This window comes from Nycticebus coucang, chromosome 10 (genome assembly GCF_027406575.1).
Source record: "Nycticebus coucang isolate mNycCou1 chromosome 10, mNycCou1.pri, whole genome shotgun sequence".
Lineage (NCBI taxonomy): Eukaryota > Metazoa > Chordata > Mammalia > Primates > Lorisidae > Nycticebus > Nycticebus coucang.
Window position 1 is genome coordinate 104,146,511 of NC_069789.1, and position 22,744 is coordinate 104,169,254.

General features: G+C 53.4%; 2 protein-coding genes across 3 annotated transcripts in view; both read left to right on the forward strand.

Annotated features, from left to right (window-relative positions):
* Positions 1-22,744, forward strand: part of LOC128596231 (G patch domain-containing protein 4) — a 138,863-nt gene that overhangs the window by 58,138 nt on the left and 57,981 nt on the right. The gene's annotated exons all lie outside the window — the stretch shown is intronic.
* On the forward strand, positions 5,672-14,101 carry NES (nestin). Its single transcript, XM_053605815.1, has 4 exons — positions 5,672-6,618; positions 7,670-7,794; positions 9,499-9,572; positions 9,833-14,101. The coding sequence occupies exons 1-4, from the start codon at positions 5,836-5,838 to the stop codon at positions 13,639-13,641; spliced, it is 4,791 nt and encodes a 1,596-aa protein (XP_053461790.1). The 5' UTR covers positions 5,672-5,835; the 3' UTR covers positions 13,642-14,101.

A 22,744-nucleotide genomic window follows, 5' to 3' on the forward strand; every position in this document is an offset into this window, starting at 1 on the left:
ATAAATAAATAAAAATAAAATAGTTTAAAAAATTAATTAGGACACTAACACCCAAGGGGATATGATCAGTCCAATACCCCACACAGAGACAGGGCTCCTTCCCACTGCAGCGTTCACCAGTCTCTACTCCCAGGATGGAGAGTGGAGAGGTGAGCTTTCCTGCAGTGGACATGAAGGAAAGGAGAGGGGAGGAAGCCAGTTCTATTACCCTCCAACAGGGGAAGGAGAAAATGAAGCAAGGAGGAGCATTCCCACATTCTGGTGCCAGCTCTAAGCCTTCCTCTATGGCTGGGGAAAAGCAGGCAGAAAGGCGCCGTCCATCCAGTACCCAGAGCTCTCCCTTTCCCTAGTTCCCAGGTGGCTTGGTATGGCGCTTCTCAAAGTTGTTCCCATGCCATCTAGGCTCCATCCTGCTTGCTTTCCTCTTCTCATCTCTTTTCTTGTGGTCACAGGCAGTGGCCCATACTGACCTTATCCCTTGCCATGACCTTATCCCATGTCCAGTAGGACCCATATAGCTGCGAGATGAGGGGAAGGGAGAAGAGGAGACACAGAAGGAGGGGTTATATATAACAGGGATAAGGGTGAGAGTGACTTCCTGGCTCCTGCCCTGGCCTTTGCATTATGATGCCAAGAAGATGAAGGGTAGAAGAAGCAAAAAACAAAACAAAGAGAAAAACCACAAAACACAGTTTTAGATATCTCTGGCCACTGCCTGCAATGATGTTCCCTTGTATCTCTCTCTCCTGTCCCAGAATGATATTTTGGATCTTAGAGCTTTCAGGACACTTTGGGCCATAAAAAGAAAAGGAAGGAAGGAAGGAAGGAAAAAAAGAAGGAAAGATAAAAAAAGAAAAAAGAAATTGTCCTGTATAGTCCAATTGACCCAGTTTAAAACTTCAGCTATTCCATTAAAAAGCTCTTCATTACCTGCTAGCCAAGGCTCAGCCTCAAGAATGGCTGGCAGTGAGGAGAGAATCCTCTGCCCATTGCTCCTGCAAGGCCCCCTCTGAGCCTTATTTCTTCTCTGCAGGAGGAAGGAGGGAACAGGGTGTAGGTGTACCACCTACCTGATACTGTGGTCAGCCTCCCTCAGATAGGCCCTCCCTTGGCCATGGTGATGCCCAAGCTGGCTGCCTCACTAGAACGCCTTTCGTGGTATCCTCCTGGCACAGGACCTCACCTGTTTCCTCCTGTAGCCCCCTCTACTCTTTGTTTCCCTTACTCAGTGGGAGCAGAGGACAGATGAGCAAGTCCCCCACCCTATAAGACAGCCACTGAGCAGGGGATGCCAACGTTCCTTTCAGGCAGGCCCTCACCCTTAAGAACTCTTCCCTTGGGAGACTTCACCCGGTCTCCTTGGTGGTATCACCTTTCCTCTCAGAGCAAAGGAGGGAACCCACCACCTGCTCTCAGGGCCAGCTCCACACCCCAGGGCTGCTGCCAACAACCTCTTCATATCCTGCCTGCCTTCTCCAGGCTGGGGGAAGGCCCTCAGGGTGGGTCTGGAAATTTTCTGAAGTATGTGTGTGGTGCTAGGGGGCTGTTAATTTTAGTTTCAGAGCTTAGGCACAAGTTAATTCAGAAAGTCTTCATTGATAGCTTTGATCAAGAACAAGACCATGAGGCTGGGTGTGGTGGTTCACCTCTGTAATCCTAGCGCTCTGGGAGTTCAAGGTGGGTGGATTGCCTGAGCAGGACCAGCCTAAGCAAAAGTGAGACTTCATCTCTAAAAAAAATACCTGCGTGTTGTGGTGGGTGCCTGTGGTCGTAGCTACTTGGGAGGCTGAGGCAACAGAATCATTGAACCCAAAAGTTTGAGGTTGCTATGAGCTATGATGCCAGAGCACTCTACCAAGAGGAACAAACTGAGACTCTGTCAAAAACAAACAAACAAACAAACAAACAACAATAAAAAAAAAAAAAAACCCAAGACCCTGTCTCTGCAAAAAATAGAAAAGCTAGAAGCTAGCCAGGGGTGGTGGCACATGCCTATAGTCCCAGCTACTGGAATGAGGAGGGGCTGAGTCAGGAGGATCGCTTGAGCCCAGGAATTTGAGGCTGCTATAAGCTATATTCATGCCTCTGCACTCCAGTTTGGGTGACAGAGTGAGACTCTGTTGAAAGAAAGAAAAGAAAGAAAGAGAAAGAAGGAGGGAGGGGGGAGGAAAGAAGGAAGGAATAAAAAGAAAAGAAAGTTTTCCAAGTTCTCTTACCATCTTGTCTTCTTCTTCTGGGATGAACTCTGACCATTAAGGTCCCTCTTAGAATACAATGTCCAGGGCGGCACTTGTGGCTCAAGGAGTAGGGCGCCGGCCCCATATACCAGGGGTGGCGGGTTTAAGCCTGGCCCAGCCAAAACTATAAAAATAAATAAATAAATAAAATAAAAATACAGTGTTCAGAACAATACTCCAGATACGGAGGGCAATGGAAACCACCCTCATCTAGACACTTGAGTTTATAATCACTTATATCCTTTTTACTTTCTTAGACAACTACTTCAGGATGTTGGTTCATAACAAGCTTGTGGTCTGCTAACCTCCCCAGCTGTTCTTCACTAGATAAGCCCTACTCTTCAACTAGTCTTTGCTCTCCCCTTGTTGCAATGTTAATTTTTGTAAATTAAAGGAAGAATATTACATTTGTCCTGATTAAATATCATCTGGTTCACTTTTTTCCTTTTCTGTCAAAATCTAACTCTCAATTCTTGCATAACCTGTAGATTTGATAAATATGGCTTCTATAGAATCGCTTAAGCCCAGGAGTTGGAGGTTGCTGTGAGCTGTGTGAGGCCACGGCACTCCACCGAGGGCCATAAAGTGAGACTCTGTCTCTACAAAAAAAAAAAAAAAAAAAAAAAATATGGCTTCTATATTTTAATTCAAGTCTTTAACAAAAATGTCTAATAGTCAGAACCACGGACAGAACTCCCTCAGGGCAACCTGCAGAACCCTCCTCATTTTGCTCAGGATTCTCTGGATGAAAGCTGAACTGACTTTGCATCTACCCACTGTACTGTTGCATAGCTCATACAGCCTGAGTCCAGAGACATGATGGGGTACAGCCAAAGGCCCCTCAAAAATCCCAGTAACCCAATGCAACCACCAGAGGAGGAGAGAAGGCTCACCTTATGCCCACTGAGTGTCTGCTGGCTCCTAGGAAGGGCCTCAATTTTCTCTAAGTGCTTCAAATACAGGTTATTGTTTAGAATCTGGGAAGCATTGATGTTAGTTCCACCTGGCTGTGGTTGCTGGAGCCCACCTTTCCCTGTCTTAGGAAATCACACCACTCTCTCCCCCGCATTCTCTGCTACCCAAACTCACCAACACTGGATCACAGAAGTTTTCTCCAGCTTAATGGATTTCATTGTGATGGTCCCCCAAAAAGGTTTGTACAAAGATGTACCCCTACCTGGTTGCATTTGATTCTCAGAACAAACTCGTGGGGATGGGCAGGTGTTAACTTCCTTTACCACACAGGTAAACAGCTTAGAAAAGCTCTGTGATTTGTCCGAGACCATTCACTTAGAAAGTGCAAGTCAGACCACTGCTTCTTTTTCATGGGACACAGTGCCAAATGTCTCCCTTCTGGGCAGGTGTGAGGGGTCCAGAGAGAATTCCCCTACCTCAATGCCACCTCACCTCTCCAGGGACCTTCTTCCCCCAAGGATCCCAGGGGATGTCAAATATTCAGCATCCCTTGCCTCCCAGCTAGGAAGTGAAGGAAAGGAGAGTGAGACTTTGGCAGCTCTCTGGCGACTACTCTGGGTGCCCCAGCCCAAAGCAAACAGCAGGATGTGTGAGGCGGTCTGAAGATGGAGACACTGGGGTGTCCAGATCCATAGCCTCCTGAGCTGCCCCAAACTCTCAGTCAGTCCCCTCCCTGCACCCTTCACTGTCCCATTGTGGCCTCCAGTCCACATACTGGTGGTGAATTCCAAAGTACTGGTTCCAGAATGGTTCCCTGGTCCTTGATCCCCTTGTACCCTCTACCCAGAAAGCCCTCTTCATCCTCTGTGCTTCCCCCAGCTGTCTGTCCCCAGCACTGCAGGGGCTTATTAAGTATTGCCATCATCTTACTACATTTACCTCCACCACCAGACTATCACTGTTGACTTCATGTCACTAAATTATGAGCATCTTCAAGGTTGGGACAGAGACTCTCAAATCTCTTTGATGCTGCACATAGTAGGTGCTCAATTAATACCTGAACGAAATTGAATTTACATGAACAGAAGTCCCTTCCAAGAAGACCCCTACTGTCTCACTGTCCCTGAGTCCCTCCCCTTGCCCTGCTTCTCCTTTACTCTACATACCGCCAGTCCCATCAGTCCGTTACCACCAACTGATAGATGCCCCTCTTCCAGAAAGCCTTCCCAACTACTTCCACACTCCGTGAGCTCTCCACTCCCTGAACTACAGAGCCCCCAAAAGGCTGTTTTCGGGATTAAGTCAGACAATATAAAATTAAATGCCCCGGCCGGCGGGGAATTCAACGGGGACCTGGGAAACAAAGGGGTCAGTCGAATGAGGGGACAAGAGACACGAAAGAATGAGAGCAAGTCAAGCTCCGTCGAGTTTATTTTTCAGCTGGACTTATAAGCACACAAACGAGGAAGTAACTAAGGGCTATTCCTAACAGGGCGGGGAGGGGGCTAGTTTCTGGAAAATTACTAGGAGAAGGACCCTAAGGCGGGGGGTGCATTTTTGAGGAGATATGCAAGGGGAAAGTACTGTTGCTGTTTACGGTTGAATTCCTGAGAATAGTTTGCTCGTAAAATCAAGATAGCAAGGGGCATTTTTGTGATATGTTTTGGCTCCCGGCAATTAAATAATTTTATTTAATATAAATAAAATATTAAAACAGGACTTGGGGCATCACCAAGGCCCCATGAATTCAGGCTGGTGAGGAAGCAAACAGCTGTCTCTTTTGCTCTTTGGCCTCTTCCTGATCTGATGGGAAAACCACCAGGGGGCGTCCTCAACCAAAAAGTCCCATGCCCTGGACACGCGCTGGGACCCTGAGAACCAGGGGGAACGTCCTAACGTGTGCCTGTGAACTTTGGTAGTTACATGGAAGAGCGGTAGGAAGGATGGAGGGAATGATATTCGTAAGCCCATGATATTCTTTCGTCTGGCTCCCCTTTTTACTGATGGGTGTGTGCGTGCCTGCACGTGCTCTCCAATGTCAGGTATTTGTTCCAGTTTTCCAGGCAGTCTTTCCAGCTTCTCTCTGCAATGCTGCCTCCTTCCAGGAGGGTGAGCATTTGCTATTTACAAAAAAACATGGTCACGTCCATCCCGTCAGCAGTTCATGAGCATTCCATCATTGCTCCCATTTTATAGATGAGAAATTCGTTAAGTCTCAGAGGAATTCGTTAAGTGATAGGCTCTTGGGTGTGCTGAGTGACGGTCTCCCACTGTCTCCGGGCCAGGCTCTCCTGGTGCCCCCTCCACAAACTTGGTTCTACGCACCGTCTACTTTTAACAGGGATTGTGACCCTTCCTGTCTTATGACCCTTAAGACATCATAGGATCAGACTCAACGGCATGGCTTCTCCTTTGGTTCCATTCTCCAGCACCCTGGGGAGTCCGGAACAGAGGTTTCCTTTCTCTGAACTCTAAGGGGTTAAGGCTGTGTCCCGCCCTCTTCCCGCCCGGCTGGCGGGAGTATGAATAGCATCGCTCCCACTCGGACTCCCAGTCGCTCAGGCTACACCCCGCCTCCCCCGTCTTTGTCCCGGTGGATCTCCTTTTCTTTCTAGTCCAGGGACTCTGAGAGCCTCTCCCTTTTCCCGGTGCCCTGGTGCCCCGTGTGGGTCAGACGAGCAGGATGGAGGGCTGCATGGGGGAGGAGTCTTTCCAGATGTGGGAGCTCAACCGGCGCCTGGAGGCCTACCTGGCCCGGGTCAAGGCGTTGGAGGAGCAGAATGAGCTGCTAGGCGCGGAGCTCCGGGGACACCGGACACAGTCTGCGGACACCTCCTGGCGGGCCCGTGCCGACGACGAGCTGGCGGTCCTGCGCGCCCTGGTTGACCAGCGCTGGCGGGAGAAACACGCGGCCGAGGTGGCGCGCGACAACCTGGTCGAGGAGCTGGAGGGCGTGGCGGGCCGATGCCAACAGCTGCGGCTGGCCCGGGAGCGGACTGCTGAAGAGGCAGCCAGCTACCGGCGAGCCATCGAGGGGGAGAAGTGCGCCCAGTCCTGGCTGAGCACCCAGGCGGCGGAGCTGGCCCGCGAATTAGAGGCCATGAGCGTGGCGCACGAGGAGGAGCGCGCTGGCCTGAATGCTCAGGCAGCCTGTGTCCCGCGCTGCCCCGCGCCGCCCCGCGGGCCTCCCGCGCCGGCCCCAGAGGTGGAGGAGCTGGCAAGACGGCTGGGCGAGGCGTGGCGCGGGGCAGTGCGCGGCTACCAGGAGCGCGTGGCGCACATGGAGGTGTCGCTGGTCCAGGCCCGCGAGAGGCTGGGCCGGGCTGTGCAGGGCGCCTGCGAGGGTCGCTTAGAGCTGCAGCAGCTCCAGGCAGAGCGGGACGGCCTCCAGGAGCGCAGGGCAGCGCTGGAACATCGGTTGGAGGGCCGCTGGCAGGAGAGGCTCCGGGCCACTGAAAAGTTCCAGGTGAGGAAGTCGCAGACCTGGGTGAGATCAGGTCCAGAGGGTCCCTGTGAGGCTCAGAGACCTTCTGGGAAGGGAGTGGAACCGGGGCCCTACCGATTCAGGAGCCACTTCTCAGAAAACCCATACCTGGTGCCGCAGGTCCCAGGCTTGTGTAGTCTACCTAGGGCATGGTTGGAATGATGAGATTTGAAGGCCTCTCAAAGTACGTCCCTGGAAGGGTTTACAGCAGCCCCCTTACTCTCTGGATGTCACTTTCTGGCTCTAGTGACCCTGTGGGCCCCACCCTGGACTCTGCTGTCACTCAGAAGATGCCCAGCACTTCCCCTCAGTGCTGAGTCTGATAGTCCGTCCAGCCACTGGGAATCTCCAAGTTCTCTGCAGCCCTCCCCCCTGACACAGGATGGCTAGGGGCCCTGAATGAGTGGTCACCAGACCCTCTCCCATGTCATGGTTTCTCACCCACCCCACCCCACCCCCCGCACATTCCAGAGCCTGGGACAGCTGTGCCCCCTCACAAATCACAGATGTGACCAGCAGCTGAAAAAACAGCTTCTTGCCTGGGTCAGACAGAGGGGCTGTGGCCCCTCACCAGCCGTCCTCTCAGAGGAGGATTCCAGAGCATGTGGGGAGAGGTGGGGCGGGGGCAAGAGTGAGGAGCAGGAGGTGCAAGGACTGAGATGGGAGAAATGACCTGGGCTGCTTGGCTCCCAGTCCTACAGGCTTAGGCCTCTTGATTAATCGTTTTTTCCTTCTGCACCCACTTCTCCCCTCTCCTCTCCGTAACTTCTCTGTGGGAGCTGAGTTCTGAGCAATATGTGCTACCACTTAATTAGCACCCTAAGAGGAGCAGGCTGTGGGAGAGGGCTGAGAGGGCCCTGTACACATCTCAGTAGACCCAGAGGGCCTCTCTGGGCAGGGATGGGATAGAGGAGGCAGGTTGTGCTCGACAAAGATGTCAGCTGGGGTGGAAGATGCTGCCCTGGCAGCTAGGCAGGATGCAGGTGAGTTGGCAGGCCCATCCCTCACTGACTGCCTCTGGCCTGCTCTGCAGCTGGCTGTCGAGGCACTGGAACAGGAGAAACAGGGCCTACAGAGCCAGATCGCCCAGGTTCTGGAAGGTCGGCAGCAGCTGGCACACCTCAAGATGTCCCTCAGCCTGGAGGTGGCCACATACAGGTACGGACTGACCCTGACCTACCCAAGCACACAGATGTACAAATATGCTGGGGTAGACTGCTCAGCTAGAAGAGTCTGGAGGCCCAGCTTGTGGCAGCTCTGTGATTCTAGGCTGGTCACTTTCATACTAGGACATATCCCACCTGGGCCCATTTATTCCACCAGGGGTTTAGGACCTGAGAGGTGCCCTGTGCCCAGGAAATTCTCCTAGAAAAGGTGACACTGCTAGTGGGATGGCCTCTGGAGAGGGCCTGGGCATGTGTGGGCCATCTGCATCCAGACCGTTCCCCCAAGGAGCCAAAAAGCCCCTCAGGGTGGGCTCACACCAAGGGGTGATGTCCTTCAGCACTGCAGGTGCAGGTGGCTTGTGCCTGACCTGTCTCAGCTTTGTCTAGGGCCAAGAGCTGGGCTGAATGATTTCCAAGGCCTCTTTCAGCCTGAATATCCTGGGGCCTGACTTCTTTCAAGCCCTATGCCCTTGGCCTGTCCAGCCCCTCACTGACCACATTTCCTGTTGTCTTAGGAAAGGTTGGGGAATGAGAAGAGGCTGCTTCTCACTGGCTGTGTGGTGTTCGACAGAGCCCACAGTCCCTTCTGAGACACTGACTAGGGTGGCTGATGGAGCCCCAAAAGGGGGCTTTTTAACTTGTGAAGGGAGGTATACACTCAGCCCACAGGGCAGGGGCCAGGGCTGGACAAGCTATCAGGACAGTGCACCCTTCCCCCCAGAATCCACTGGCCAAAAAAAGGCAGGGGCTCTGGCACACATCCCAGAAGTGAGGAAGTCAGGGCCCAGAGGAAGGAGGCCAGTGAGGATTTGGGGAAGATTTGAAAGACAGGGGCTCCAGCTACACAGAGGACAGAGCTCAGAGGGAATGATGTGGCATTGGGAAGGACAGAGTGAGACTACAGCCAGTACCAACCAGACTCCGAGGTCACAGAGAAGAGCAGAGGGGAGATGCGCAGTATAACTGTTGAATTGATTGGTTCCCTCCATTCCCCCAGTCAACTCCAAGGGGCACCCTGGACACAAAGACCTCTGTGCCCTGAAAAACTTGGGATCCAGAGAGCTTAGAGATCACAAGATGAGGGCCTTAACCCCCAGGGAAACCTCTGAGGAGAAGGGGCTTGTAGGCCCCTGAGGAATTTAACCGCTGGTTTTTGAGGCATGAAAAGGATTTGGAGAGAGGGAGCTGAATTCATTTGCTTTTGTCTGTCGCTAGCCCTGGGGGCCTCAGGGGAGGAGGGAGCTCATCCCATGGGAACAGCCTGAGAATTCCCACTTCCCCAAAAGCCTCCCTTCTCAGACCCTCCAGATGGCAGAGTGGACAATGGCAGCAATTAGCATGAGAATTGGTCCCCCACACGGAGGATGAGGTCATTGGCCTGGGTGGGAGGAGGAGACAGACTAAGCAAGCAGGGGTGTGGCCTGTGGCAGCACCCGATGGTGTGGGAATGTATGTGCTTGTGTGTCTGTGAGTTCTGCTGTGTGTCCCAAATATGTATGTGACTCTGTGTCACCAAATGTGTGATGCCTGCGGCAATCATGTGATTTCACCCCAAGTGTGGCTTTTGTGTGACAGTGGTCAGATGAAGAGGAGGCCTGCAGTGTGCCAGGGAAGGTACCAGTTTGACCTGAGTCTTCCCCATCTGACTGCAGGCCTCAGGGCAAAAGGCTCACCCGGCTTTTCCTCTTTCATCCAGGACCCTCCTGGAGGCTGAGAACTCCCGTCTGCAGACTCCTGGCAATGTTCCCAAGGCTTCCCTTAGCTTCCAGGGTAAGAAGAGGGATCGGTTCCTCCAGAAACTACCCTTCTTTGCTCTTCATCCCCAGACCTACCTTCCCTGAGAAGTACCAATATGTCTGAACTCCATAGCCCTGACATCAGTGCACATATGCACTCTCAGCCCAGCATGGGGGTGGGGGTGGGGAGCACACAGCCCATGAGCGCTCTTGCCAGAAACAGTGGCTGCTCTGTGGCTACCCTCACTACCAGCAACATACTGACACTGCTTCTTCTCCCCTCTGCCTTTCTAGACCCCAAGCTGAAGATGCAATTCCCTGGGACCCCAGAGGGCCGCCGTCTTGGACCTTTGCTCCCTGTCCTGAGCCCAACCTCCCTCCCCTCCCTCTCACCTGCTACCCTTGAGACTCCTGTGCCAGCCTTTCTGAAGAGTCAGGAATTCCTCCAGGCCCGTACCCCCACCCTGGCCAGCACCCCCATCCTGCCCATGTCACAGGCTCCCTGTCCTGCTGCAGACCCAGAGATCAGAGTCCAGGATGCTCCTCTCTCCTGGCTCCAGCCACAGGATGGGAGGCGACAGGCTCCAGAGGCCCTGTGGGCTGAAGCCAAGGTGGCTGTTCCTGTCAGTGTTCTGCCAGGACCAGAGGAGCCTGGGGGCAAGCAACAAGAAGCCAGTCCTAGCCAGTCCCCAAAGGATCAGGCTTCCTTGGCTCCACCCCTCAGCCCTGACAACTCTAGTTTAGAGGTTAAAGGCGGAGAACCCAGAGCATCTAGAGTATCCAGCTTATTCCAGGAGAAAGGTGAAGGGCAAATCTGGGGGCTGGTAGAGAAAGAAACAGCCATAGAGAGGAAAATGGTAAGCAGCTTGCAGCAGGAAACATGGCAAAAAGAAGGGGATCTTGACATGCAGGAAACCCAAGACTCCCAGGTTCCTCTGGAAAAAGAAACCCTGAAGTTGCTGGGAGAGGAAATTGAAGAGCCACTGGAAAACCAGAGCCATGAGACACTAGAAAAGGAGAATCAAGAATCAATGAGGTCTTTAGAAGGAGACTTGGAAATACTAAAAAGTCTAGAAAAGGAAAAGCAGGAGCCAATGAAGTCTTTAGAAGAAAAGGATGTGGAGGTAGTGAGACTTCTAGAAAAAGAGGCTGTAGACTTACTTAAGCCTATAGGAAAAGAGGACATACAGACACTGAAATCTCCAGAAAAGGAGAGTCAAGAACTAATGAGATCTCTTGAAGGTAGTAATATAGAGACATGTTTATTTCCAGGAAAAGAAAATCAATCAGTAAGTTCTCTAGAAGAGAATTTAGAATCATTGACAGCTTTAGAAAAGGAGAATCAAGAGCCACTGAGATCTCAAGAAGCAGAGGACCAGGAGACACTGAGACCCCTGATGGAAGAAAATCAGGAATCCCTGAGGTCTCTTGAAGATAAGACATACAGACCTCTAGAAAAAGAGAACCAGGAGCCACTGTGGTCTCTAGAAGAAGAGGACCAAGAGACATTGAGACCACTTGAAAAAGAGACTCAGCAGTCACTGAGATCTCTAGGGGAAGAAGACCAGATGACATTAAGACCTCCAGAAAAAGTGGATCCAGAACCACTGGAGTCTCTTGGGAAAGACCAGGAGATAGCCAGACATCTTGACAAAGAGAATCAAGAGTTATTAAAGTCACTAAAAGAAGAGAGTGTAGATGCAATGAGAGCTTTAGAAATGGAAAATCTAGAATCACTGAAGTCTGCAGAAGGGAACCTGGAAACAACAGAACCTCTAGAAACTCAAGAGCCACTGCAGCCTCTAGAAGAAATGAATCAGGGGACAATGAAACCTGTAGGAAAGGATGTTCAGGAACCAATGGGGTCTGTGGAAGAGAACCAAGAGACGTTAAGACTCCTAGAAAAGGAAAATCAAGAACAGCTGAGATCTCTAGAAGCATGGGACCTAGAGAATTTGACATCTCCAGAAAAGGTGGACAAGGAAAGTCAAAGGAATCTGGAAGAGAAAGAGAAACTGGGGAAGGGAGAGAATCTAGAGTCACTGAGGTCTCTGGAAGAGGAGGTACAGAAGGTGCCACAGTCTGCAGATCAGCAGAGGTGGGAAGATGTGGTTATGAGGGACCGAGAACTGGGTCAGGAAAGTCCCCCTGGGAGGGGTGGAGAGGAAAATGAGGATGAGGATAAGGCAGAGCTAGACCTGAGGGAGCAACAGGGCTTTGCTGAGAAGGAGGAGGCTGAAAAGCAGGGAGAACTACAGCTGCAGGCCACAGGGGAAGCCTGGAGCCCAAGCGAGGGGCACACAGGGAGCCATGAGCCCGAAGAGCAGAGGGGCCCAGTTGTGGGAGCCAGTGGGAAGGCAGGTGCTGAGGGCCTCCAGGACCCCGAAGGGCAACCAGAGCAAGTGGGGACCCGAGGCTTCCAAGCACCCCAGGGAATTCCAGAGGTGATGGAACTCCCATTGGAAGATGAAGATGTGGTCCTAGGGGGTGGCCAAGCTTCCTCAGAGGTCACCTTGGGGTCAGAGCCAGCCTTGGGTGAGTCTGCTGTGGCAGCTGAGGAGAGACTGGAGCAGGAGGTGCAAGGGCCGGAGGACCCAAGCCACCAGTCTGGAGGGGAGGTGATACAGCCTCCTCCAGGAGAGGTGATACAGCCTCCTCCAGGAGAGGAAAGTTTAGAGGCAAAGAGCATTCAGGACTTGGAAGGGCCTGGAGAGGACTCAGAGGAGGCTGATGCTCTGGAGGCAGAGCCTTCTAAGTCCCCCAGGGGCAGCAGAGACCCCCTGGAGCGCCCCCAGGGCTGGGAGGAGTCAGAGTGTGAGACCCCCTGGGGAGCAGAGGAGGTGGCACCTAATGCCCCTCCACCTGGGCCCCTAGGGTCAGAGGAAGCTGAGGAGGACCGACAACTGGTACTGGGCTCCCCTGGCCCAAGGCCCGCTGAAACTTGGTTGCCCACTGAAATCCTGGCAGATGACCCTGGGCCACAGACCCAGGCTGAGGGGAGCCAGGGGACTAGCTGGGAGCTAGAGAGCGGGGCTGAGGCCCTGGGAGAAGTGGAGGGTGAGCAGGAGGATTTAGGTTCTGGGGAGATCTCTGAGGGCCTCCAGGAGGAAGGGGAGGAGAGCAAAGAAGAGAGTGAGGCTGATGAGCTTGGGGAGACCCTTCCTGACTCCACTCCCCTGGGTCTCTACCTCAGGTCCCCCACGTCCCCCAAGTGGGACTCGGTTGGGGAGCAGAGGCCCTCCCCTCAAGGGGAGACCAGAAAGGAAACCTGGGATCCTGTTGTTCTGGCTTCCCAGGGCCTTGGGGCCCATTCCTCAGGGGAGAATGAAGAAGATAGGGAGGAGGAGTGTGGCCATGACTCTGACCTGTCAGAGGAATTTGAGGACCTGGGGACCGAGGCTTCTCTTCTTCCTGGAGTCCCCAGAGAGGTGGCAGAAACTCTGGGCCAGGCGCCCCAGCTGGTACTGGAGCCTGCAGCCTGGGATCGAGATGGGGAGTCTGATGGGTTTGCTGATGAGGAAGAAAGTGGGGAAGAGGCAGAGGAAGAGGAGGGGAGGGAACCCGGGGCTAGGCGCTGGGGACCAGGGTCCTCTGTTGGCAGCCTCCAGGCCCTGAGCAGCTCCCAGAGAGAGGACCTTCTTGAGTCTGAGGCTGTGGATGTCAGTGTCCCTTGGGATGATGGCTTGAGGGGTGCAGTGGCCAGTGCCTCTGTGACTACCCTAGAGGCTGAGTCCCAGGAGAGCGCTGAGCCTTCTGGCTCAGAGGAAGAGTCTGATCCTATTCCTTCAGAGACCCCCAGTGAAGTGGAGGACGTGAGTCCAGGGACAGGGGACACCTTTGGTGTCAATGGCCAAGACCCCAACTTGGAGGAGTCAGAACACGTGAATGGGGGTGTTATGAATGGGCTGGGGCAGTCTGAGGGAGTGGGGCAAGGGAAACTGGGGTCCTCTGAGAGGGGCCAAGGGAGCCCCTTACAGGAAGAGGAGGGGGGTGCCTTGAAGACCCCTTGGGCAGGGGCTCCTCTTCACCTGGGCCCAGGGCAGTTCATGAAGTTCACTCAGAGGGCAGGAGATGGAGACTCCTGGTCCTCAGGGGAAGACTAGAGAAAGAGCTCATCCTCCCACAACCCTCCCTGCTCAGGGGCACCTTAGCATATGATCTCTTGACCTGTGGTTTCTTCCAAGAGGCCTGGCAGGCTCAGGAAAGATGGGGTGTGGCAAAGAGCCAGTCCCAGAATGGAAACTCCAGAAATAAAAAGCTCACACCCTGCACAGGGGCCTCCTGTCTGTACCATCCCATAGGCTTAAGTCAGCTGTACCCCTGGGGTGTTGGGCTCCCTTCCTCTGCACCCATCAATTGGAACAGGCCTGGGGCCCAGTGGCTCCTCCAAAGGGAGGGGCTGTGGTGGTCTTTGTGTCCTTCCTCACCCCAGTAGCACCACTGTGGTAGGGTGTCAGCTCTGTGGCTAGTGCAGGTGAGGATGCCCCTTTGCCCTGACCCCCACTTCCCTGCCATGTTGTGGCCCTGCCTGGCTTATCCTGCTTGAATAAAGTAATGCCTCTGCCTACAAAGTCTGGACTCTTCCTTGCCTCATTCAGGGGGCAGATAGTGGAGAGACAGTAGGGGAGGAAGGAGGAGAGGCTAGCCCTGGGGAGGGGCCTCCTGAGGATGCAGCAGATAGACTCAGGCTGCAGGAAGCTGTGCTGGGGCCTGGGGGAGGCCAGTCCAGGGTGACCTCAGCATCTGCAGAAGCTAGGCCCATCATCATCTCTGCCCACAGCCCTAATGACAGGGATTAGACTTTGGGCCACCCCCACCCTTGCATGTCCCTCCTCCCCATTCCCTCCATGCCGCCAGCATAATAAGCCCCCTCGTCCCCAAACCCAAACAATTGTCTGGCTTGTGATGTTCTCTCAAACTGGCTGGGTCAGAGTGGAGTGAGAGAAGAGAAAGGCCTGTCCTGCCCTAGTCTGGCTGTGTGGCCTTGGACAGCGTTTAACCTCTCTGAGCCTGGCCAGGGAGGCTGGGGGAAGCTGGAGGACCATAGCTTAGATCTTCAGCAAGACTTTCCTCACATGATGAAGCAGGAGACAAAGAAGAAGGGAAAGTGAGAGTGAAGGTGGGTAGGTGAAGCTGTGTTGCTGGCAGTGCTATGTGGCCAGCAGGTCAGCCTGAGGGCCAGCAGCCATAGCCTAGGAGTTCTCCGGATCCCCATGTAAGGCGGGGAGGGAACTGGGGTTCCTGGATTAGGCATGGCCCAAAGGCCTTGAAGTCAGGATATCCACATAGAAACCAGTCCCCACCTCAGCTCTGCAGGGGAGGAAGATCTGGCAACACCTCCGAATATCCCAGGGGGTGGTGGGACAGGAGCTGCCAAGAAAATGTTCCACATTTGGAGACAATCCCAAGTCCAGAAGCAGACTTCTCCTTGGGCTCAAGGCTAAGGGCAAGGGAAGGATGAGAGGATGAGGTCTTAGGCCCTCTGGCCCCTATTCCTGTCCTCTGGCCAAGGAGGGGTGGACAGGAGGCCTCACAGGTTAGATTCCTGCTGTGCTTCTCTGCCCACACCTCTCTCCTTCTCCATCTAGAGTCTCTGCCTTGGGCAACCAGGCCCTTTCTCTCTCTCACGCACATATATGCATTTACGTACGTGCACACACACGCATACACTCCCTTGGGGTCCAGGATCCTGTCTCTCCCTGCCCCACCCTCCTGGCAGCCCAAGCCTCAGCTGTGTACTTTCTGTACCCACTGCTAACAAGGACCCATCCAATCCTGCCAGGCAGACAAGCCTGGGGCTATTACATTGGCATCCAGGCAGGAAGGTCCACTCCCTGCCCCTCTAATGGGACAGAGGTGCCCTGTGCTTGATCTCTCCAGGCCCTCGGGCACCCCCACTTGGGTGAAGGCCAAGAACAGAGGCCTAGCCAAGCAGTCCTTCCCTGTGCCTGGATGCCCATCCTGCTCCCCACCCAGAGTCTCTGTTCTCCTGAGGAACTTGCTGCCAATAATCCTAAACAGGAGGAGGGATATAAATTAGAAATGAGGACCTTCCTAAAGGGGGAGTGTGGTGGGAGCCATGTTCTCTTTGGAAGTGACTATCTATCCATGTAACAAGACAAATGAGGGTTTGACAGTAAGAGGGACATTCCTGGTGGTGGTAACAGGAGTGTTCGTCATTTTTCTTCTTTTTTTTTTTTTTGTAGAGACAGAGTCTCACTTTATGGCCCTCGGTAGAGTGCCGGGGCGTCACACGGCTCACAGCAACCTCCAACTCCTGGGCTTAAGCAATTCTCTTGCCTCAGCCTCCTGAGTAGCTGGGACTACAGGCGCCCGCCACAACGCCCAGCTATTTTTTTGATTGCAGTTCGGCCGGGGCTGGGTTTGAACCCGCCACCCTCGGTATATGGGGCCGGCGCCTTACCGACTGAGCCACAGGCGCCGCCCATTTTTCTTTTTCTTTTTTTTTTAATTTTTAATATTTTGTTTTTAGAGATAAGGTCTTGCTCTGCTGCTCAGGCTGGAGTACAATGGCATCATCATAGCTCACCGTAACCTCAAACTCCTGGGATCAAGTGATCTTTTTTTTTTTTTTTTGAGACAGAGCCTCAAGCTGTCCCCCTGGGTAGAGTACTGTGACGTAACAGCTCACAGCAATCTCAAACTCCTGGGCTCAAGTGATTCTCCTGCCTCTGCCTCCCAAGTAGCTGGGACCACAGGCACCCACCACAATGCCCAGCTATTTTTTAGTTGCAGCCATCACTGTTGTTTGGCAGGCCCTGGCTGGATTTGAACCTGCCAGCTCAGGTGTATGTGGCTGGCACCTTAGCTGCTTGAGCCACAGGCGCCAAGCCCTCAAGTGATCTTCTTGCCTCAGCTTCCTGAAACTACAAGCAGGCACCACTATGCTCAGCTAATTTTTTTATTTTATTTATTTATTTTGTGTGTGTGTGTGTGGTTTTTGGCCGGGGCTGGGTTTGAACCCGCCACCTCCAGCATATGAGACCGGTGCCCTACTCCTTGAGCCACAGGCGCCACCCAATTTTTTTAATTTTTGTAGAGATGGGGGTCTTGCTATGTTACTCAGGCTGGTCTCAAACTCTTGGGCTGTAGGGATCCTCCTGCCTTGGTGACTGTCATTTTTCAACAGCTATTGACTGAGCATCTACTGTTTGCCCTGCACTGTGAAGGCACAGGGAATCCTGAGATAAACAGCAACATGGTTCCTTGCTCAGGATGCTTCACTGGCTCCCTGAACAAGGGTGCTGAGTGGAAATCATACTTGAAAGCAGAGAAGCCCTAGGTTATAGGTGCACAGAGCAGGGACCTCATCTGGCCTGGGTTAGAGGAGTATGAGAAGGGGCACTCAGGGAAAGTGCCCCTGAGAACCTGAAGGATGAGCAGGAATAGCCAATGGGGGAGGAAGGGAAGGGGGAGGAAAAGGGTTCTGATCAGTGGGAACAGCACGTGCAAAGCCCTGAAGCAAGCAGGGAGAGCCTGGGCAATTAAGGAAGGCTTCTGTACTGGAAAGTGAAGGAGGGAGAAGAAAGTTCAAAGTGAGGCTGAGCAGGGTCAGGAGTTGGACCAGAAGCCTCACAAGACAGCCAAAAGATATGGATTTCTTCTGAAAAGAAATGGGAGTCTCTGAAGGATTTTTTTTTTTTTTTTTGAGACAGAGTCTCGCTATGTGGCCCTTGGTAGGGTACCATGGCGTCACAGCTTACAGCAACCTCAAAGTCTTTGGCTTAAGCAATTCTCTTGCCTAAGCCTCCCAAATAGCTGGGACTACAGGTGCTCACCAAAATGCCCCGGTATTTTTGTTGCAGTTGTCATTGTTTAGCTGGCCCATGTGGGGTTGGAACCCACCACCCTCGGTGTGTGTGGCTGGCACCATAACCACTGTGCTATGGGCGCCAAACCTCTCTGAAGGATTTTATTTTTTTTATTATTTTATTTTATTTTTTGTAGAGACAGAGTCTCACTTTATGGCCCTCGGTAGAGTGCTGTGGCCTCACACAGCTCACAGCAGCCTCCAACTCCTGGGCTTAAGCGATTCTCTTGCCTCAGCCTCCCGAGTAGCTGGGACTACAGGCGCCCGCCACAATGCCCAGCTATTTTTTGGTTGCAGTTCAGCCGGGGCCGGGTTTGAACCCTCCACCCTCGGTATAAGGGGCCGGCGCCTTACCAACTGAGCCACAGGTGCCGCCCTGAAGGATTTTAATTAGAGGTGTTGTGACCAGGGTTATGCTTTTTTTATTCTAGACAGGGTCTCACTTTGTGCCCAGACTAGAGTGCCTTGGCATCCGTCTAGCTCACAGCAACCTCAGACTCCTGGGCTCAAGTGATCCTCCTGCCACAGCCTCCAAAGTAGCTGGTACTACAGGTGCCTGCCATGATGCCTGGCTAGTTTTTCTATTTTTAGTTGAGACAGGGTCTCACTTTTGCTTAAGCTGATCTCCAACTCCTGAACTCAAAGGATCCTCCTGCCTCGGCCTCCCAGGGTGTTGGGATTATAGGCATGAGTCACTTAGCCAGCCAATAACTAGGTTTGCATTTTAAGAGATAAACTTAAAGGGGAGGGCTGCCTGTGAGCAAGGATCAGGGTGGCAGGAGTGTCTAGAGAGGCTGCTGCAGTAGTTCAGGCAGGGGCTGCAGGGGGGCAGAGAGGAGGTGTGTGAGGGAAGCAGAATAGCAGGACTTGGTGACCCATTGTTGGACATGGGTGATATGCCAGCAGAAGTTCCCAGGCTTTTAGCCTGAGCAGCTGGGAGATAGGGTTCCATTTTCTAAGATGAAGACTCCAGTAGGAAATTGTGACCTCCCAGAGGAGGGGCCCTGGGGTTCGGTGGACTTGCGGACCTAGAGTACAGGAGAGAGGGCAGGTTGGAGACAAGAATTAGGGGGTCATTGGCCTAGAGATTCCCCCAGAGAGAGCATGGAAGATGAAGAAAGCCAGGACAGAGCTCCCAAGGAAAGGAGCTGGAGAAGGCCAAAGAGTAGGAGGAAGGCTAGGGCACTGCAGTGTCTCAAATGACACTGTCATTGTAGAAAGTTCTAGGAAAGCAAGGCCCTTGTCCTGTTCACTGCCCAGAGCCTAGCTCAGTGCCTGGGAGCCTACTGGATGCTCAGTAAACTGTATGGAGCAAATGAATAAAGGAATGAATGACACACATCAGAACACACTTGTGAGGTGGTGTCCCCAGGGAGGAATGGGGAGGGAGCACAAACCCCCTCACAAACACAGCAGGAGGACAAGTGGGAGGTTATTCTGGGGCCTCCTCTGGGTAAATATAGCCTCTGAATGGGGTGGAGGCGGGGTGGGGGCCCGGAGGTGGCTTCCTCAGTTCCTTTGGGGCACTTCCTTATAAGGCTGTGCATGCTGAGGCCGCTAAGAGGGTGAGGTCAGGGGCTGAGTTCTCCATTCAGCCAGCCTGATGCTGTTCCATTGTTGCTGCTGCTGCTGAGTCTTAGAGGAAATCAAAGCCTGGGCTTTGAGCTCCAGCCAAGGGAGCTGACAGTGTGGCCTTGCCTCTGTGTGAGAGCCCAGCCCTTGGGGTGGCAGATGGTGCTCTTCCCTGCTGTGGAGAGGGTCTCCTCAGAAGGTGATGCTGGACAACTTGCTTCCACATGGGGCCTTAGTGGACTGCTCTGTGCCATACAGCTAAGACGTCCTATAGTCTAACCTTTATCCCTCCCACTGCAAGGTCTGCCTCCTTGCTCTGACCTCTTGAGATCAAAGAATCAGACTTCACTTATTGCCTGCAAAGAAAGGCCTTAATCCCTAGGTGCCCCTCAGCCCCCCTTTTCAGCCCCTCCTCGGGGAACCAGCTGCTGTCACTTGACCCTGTGGAGTCACAGCTGCTGTCAGCAATGCCATCCTCAGCAGGCAGGGAAGGAGGAATGTAATTTAATTTCAGCTGGAATGTGCCCTCCGTGCTGCCCATAGAAGGAGGAGGGAATGAAGACCAAACCCACCTAAGCTTAGGAAACCTAAGAGGACTCTGGGCTTAGAGATAGGCCCCTGGTCCTTACTGGACACCCCCACCTTCCAACAGGGGAGAGCTAAGTTCCTGAATGGCTCGTGCAGCAGAATGGATAGAAGTTAGACTCAGGGGTCTTCTGGGAGGTGGGAAAAGAGAAAGTTTCTGTGCATACAGTTCAAGTGGGTGTAGAAAGGACCCAAGCACCCTGCTTTTGGGTCTGCAGAAATATGAAGATGAGAGTCTCAAGTGCCAGAACCAGGGGAGGTGCTGCTGGGCTCAGGCAATAGCCCCACTGAAGAATTATGGTTCTATTTCCTTTCCTGTGGCTCTGAGATCCCCCACTCATCTTCATGCCTAGGGCCCCCTTTTCCCTCTCTCACACCTCTTTCTAAATCAGCACTAGTCAGGCTTTCTAATCACACCCAGACTAGGCTTTTACTTTCTCCCATATCAGCTTTTCAAGAATAATGGGCCTGCCTCCTCTCCAACCCCTTGCTCAAGCCCCACTATTCTAGGGGCTCCAATGTGGATGCCCAGCCTGCAATCCAACTCCTGCTCTTGATGCTTTTGCCCAAAAGGATGGATTCCATATCTGAGAGTCCTAGAACCTTCTTTCTTCTCATCAGCTTCCCTTCTCCCAGCCACAAGCTCCCCTCCCCCAGCCCCATTCATTCTCCCTGCCCCCATGACTCAGCTGTGGCTCCAGAAATAAACCGAGGCAGGTGCCAAGAGGCCTCTGTCGAGGAACCCCCTCCCAGCAGCTGTGGGCTCAGCTGCTTACCGGCCAGGGCCCCAGAGCCCAGGGAAGGGTGGCTAGAGACTTGGGGAAGGGAGATGCCCAGCTGGCTCTGACCTTTCCTCTGTCCTCCAAACTCCATCCTCCCTACAAAGGAGACACTTGCCAAGTAAGGACCCAACTCTCCTTCCTGGTCTTCCCCTTCTCACCTCTGTGCCGTCTTCTACCTAGTTTCCTCCATCCTCTCTGGCCCCTTCTCAAGTCCTAAATACCTTCATCCCTCCAGAATGTCTTCCTTTTCTACTCACCCCATTTGCCAAAAAATTATGATAGAGAGAATTTTAGCTCACTTTGATCAGGACACTGAGGCACAGAGAACTGTCCCTTGCCAATGATACTAGGAGTCTCTAGATGCCACTTGGGGTCTATAGAACATGGACCAGGGGGCTATGTGCTGTCCCTCTTTGATACTCCAATCCAACGTGGTCAACAGCTTTCCCTCTGTTGACAAGCCATCTAAATACTAAGGAAGAAATGCTAGAGTAAACACAGAAGCCACAAGATCCACCCACCAACAATTAAATGGAGTCTAGAGTCTCTTGGTGAAGGGACTCTCCTCACATCCTTCCTTCTCCCATTGTCCTTTCTCTCCCCTCCTTCCCAACCCCTTCCTCATGCTTTGCCCCTGCATCTTTCAGTTCTCCCTTCCCAGGAGGAAGGAGGCTGCTTTGCAGCAGGCAGAGTGGAATCCAGACCTCCAGAAGGACCTCCTTCAGTTTGGGGAATGGGGGAACTCTCACTCAGCTGGGATAGGCAGCACCTGGGTCCTCACTCTAGGCAAAGATCTGCCTAGGGCTCCTGGGGAAAATCCTCCCACCCACCTACCCACAGAGGTCTGACAGGCTGAGCATTTTTGGAAGTCTTTGGGAGCTGCTGTGTCAAATCAGGCAGCCAGGACAATGGGGCCCTTTCTCTCCCTGTGGGGGAGACAGGCCCACAGGGCCTCCAGGCTGGGACAAGGGCCCCAGTGAGGTCAAGGCAGGGCTTCAGGAATTGGAAGTGTGGGGGAGAAATGGGAGGTAGGTGTGGGTCAGAGCAGCTTGGGAGGAAGCTGGGGACCCTGGCCCATGAGGGATCTCTGGAAGGCCCTGTCACCAGTCTCCCAGGCCCCTTGGCAATGCTCAAGTCTCCTGTCACCCAGGCTGAGTCTCCTTTCTCCATACACAGTCTGACCCCTTTCATCCCCAGGGAACAGGAAACTCTGAGGGGGACCCCACTTTAGACATGTGGAAAAGAGGCTGAGAGCATAACCATGCCTCCAGATCTTGACAGGGCAGACACATTGTCAGGTCTGTGTGTGCCATGGAGACAGAGGCAAAGGCAGACACAGATGTGGCTCCTGATACGTGGGCCTGACACTCTCTGAAGGGCCAATTTCTCCTCCCCAGGGTCAAGATGGGCAATATACACACACACACAATGCCAGGGTTTAGATTCTGTGCAGGTGCTGAGTCATCCTGGACCAGCTCCCTCTTCCCCAGGAAGCCCAACAAAGCCAGGAGAAGGCTTCCTTCCGGGCCTGCCAGGAGCAGCAGGTGTCATAAGGGGTGGGATTCTCCATCAGCACCCCTCACACACACACTGCCCCCGCAGGTCTGGAGCTCTCCTCATCAACGGATCAGAGGAGATGGCTGCCTGCAGATGTGAGGGATACTCAATGGGAACCAGAGCCCCTTCCAGCTCATCGCTCAGGTCTCTCTGGGAAGTCCATCAGGCTGTCTAAATGGCATTGCTGCGGATGTGTTCTTCAGGGAACCTCCCTTAAGATCCCAAGAATAGACACTGCCCCCCTCCCCAGCAGGTTCCTCCTCAGGCCCTACCTTGGAAGGTCCACTGTGGTTTTCAACCACTCACAATTCCGGCTAAAAGCCTGACATCCCTAAAAATGCATGGACTGGGCAATCCAGGGTAATATGGGATAAAGTGAGGGTCTATTCTAGCCCCAGAATCACTCTCTTCTCTATAGCTCATTAAGAAGCAGCCCCCACTCCCTGGCCAGGCTGGCTGCACTGTGCAGGGAGGTGGGGGGCAGGGGAGCCCTGGGGTGGGAAAGCAAGGTGCTGTGTTGGGTCTGGAAGGCCATCTCAGAGCCCAGCTTGCTGTGGGTTTAGATATAAGGTGGGGAAGGCCCAGGAGCAGCCTCCTCAAGACGGGGTTAATCCGTCTCTGTTCACCCTGCCTCAGAGCCTGCCCCTGAGTCCCTCCACGCCTCTCTCAGCCTTTTCACTTCTCAGGATCTGTCTCCTTGTCCCTTGGCTTTACCAAGTTTTACTGACTTCGGAAAAGGAATCACCCATGTGGGTGAATGTGGCGTAACTGAATGGACACGACCACGAGTGTGCACACACGACGGTGTGCGACTGCGCGTGGCTGGCCAGGGGTGTGCAGCAGCGAGAGTCAGGCCCTCCCGGGCTCAGACAGCGTCCC

Coding starts and splice junctions, on each gene's coding strand:
- NES (XM_053605815.1), top strand. CDS start 5,836: ATGGAGGGCTGCATGGGGGAGGAGTCTTTCCAGATGTGGGAGCTCAAC. Junction 6,619..7,669: donor GGGCCACTGAAAAGTTCCAG/GTGAGGAAGTCG, acceptor CCTGCTCTGCAG/CTGGCTGTCGAGGCACTGGA. Junction 7,795..9,498: donor CTGGAGGTGGCCACATACAG/GTACGGACTGAC, acceptor TCTTTCATCCAG/GACCCTCCTGGAGGCTGAGA.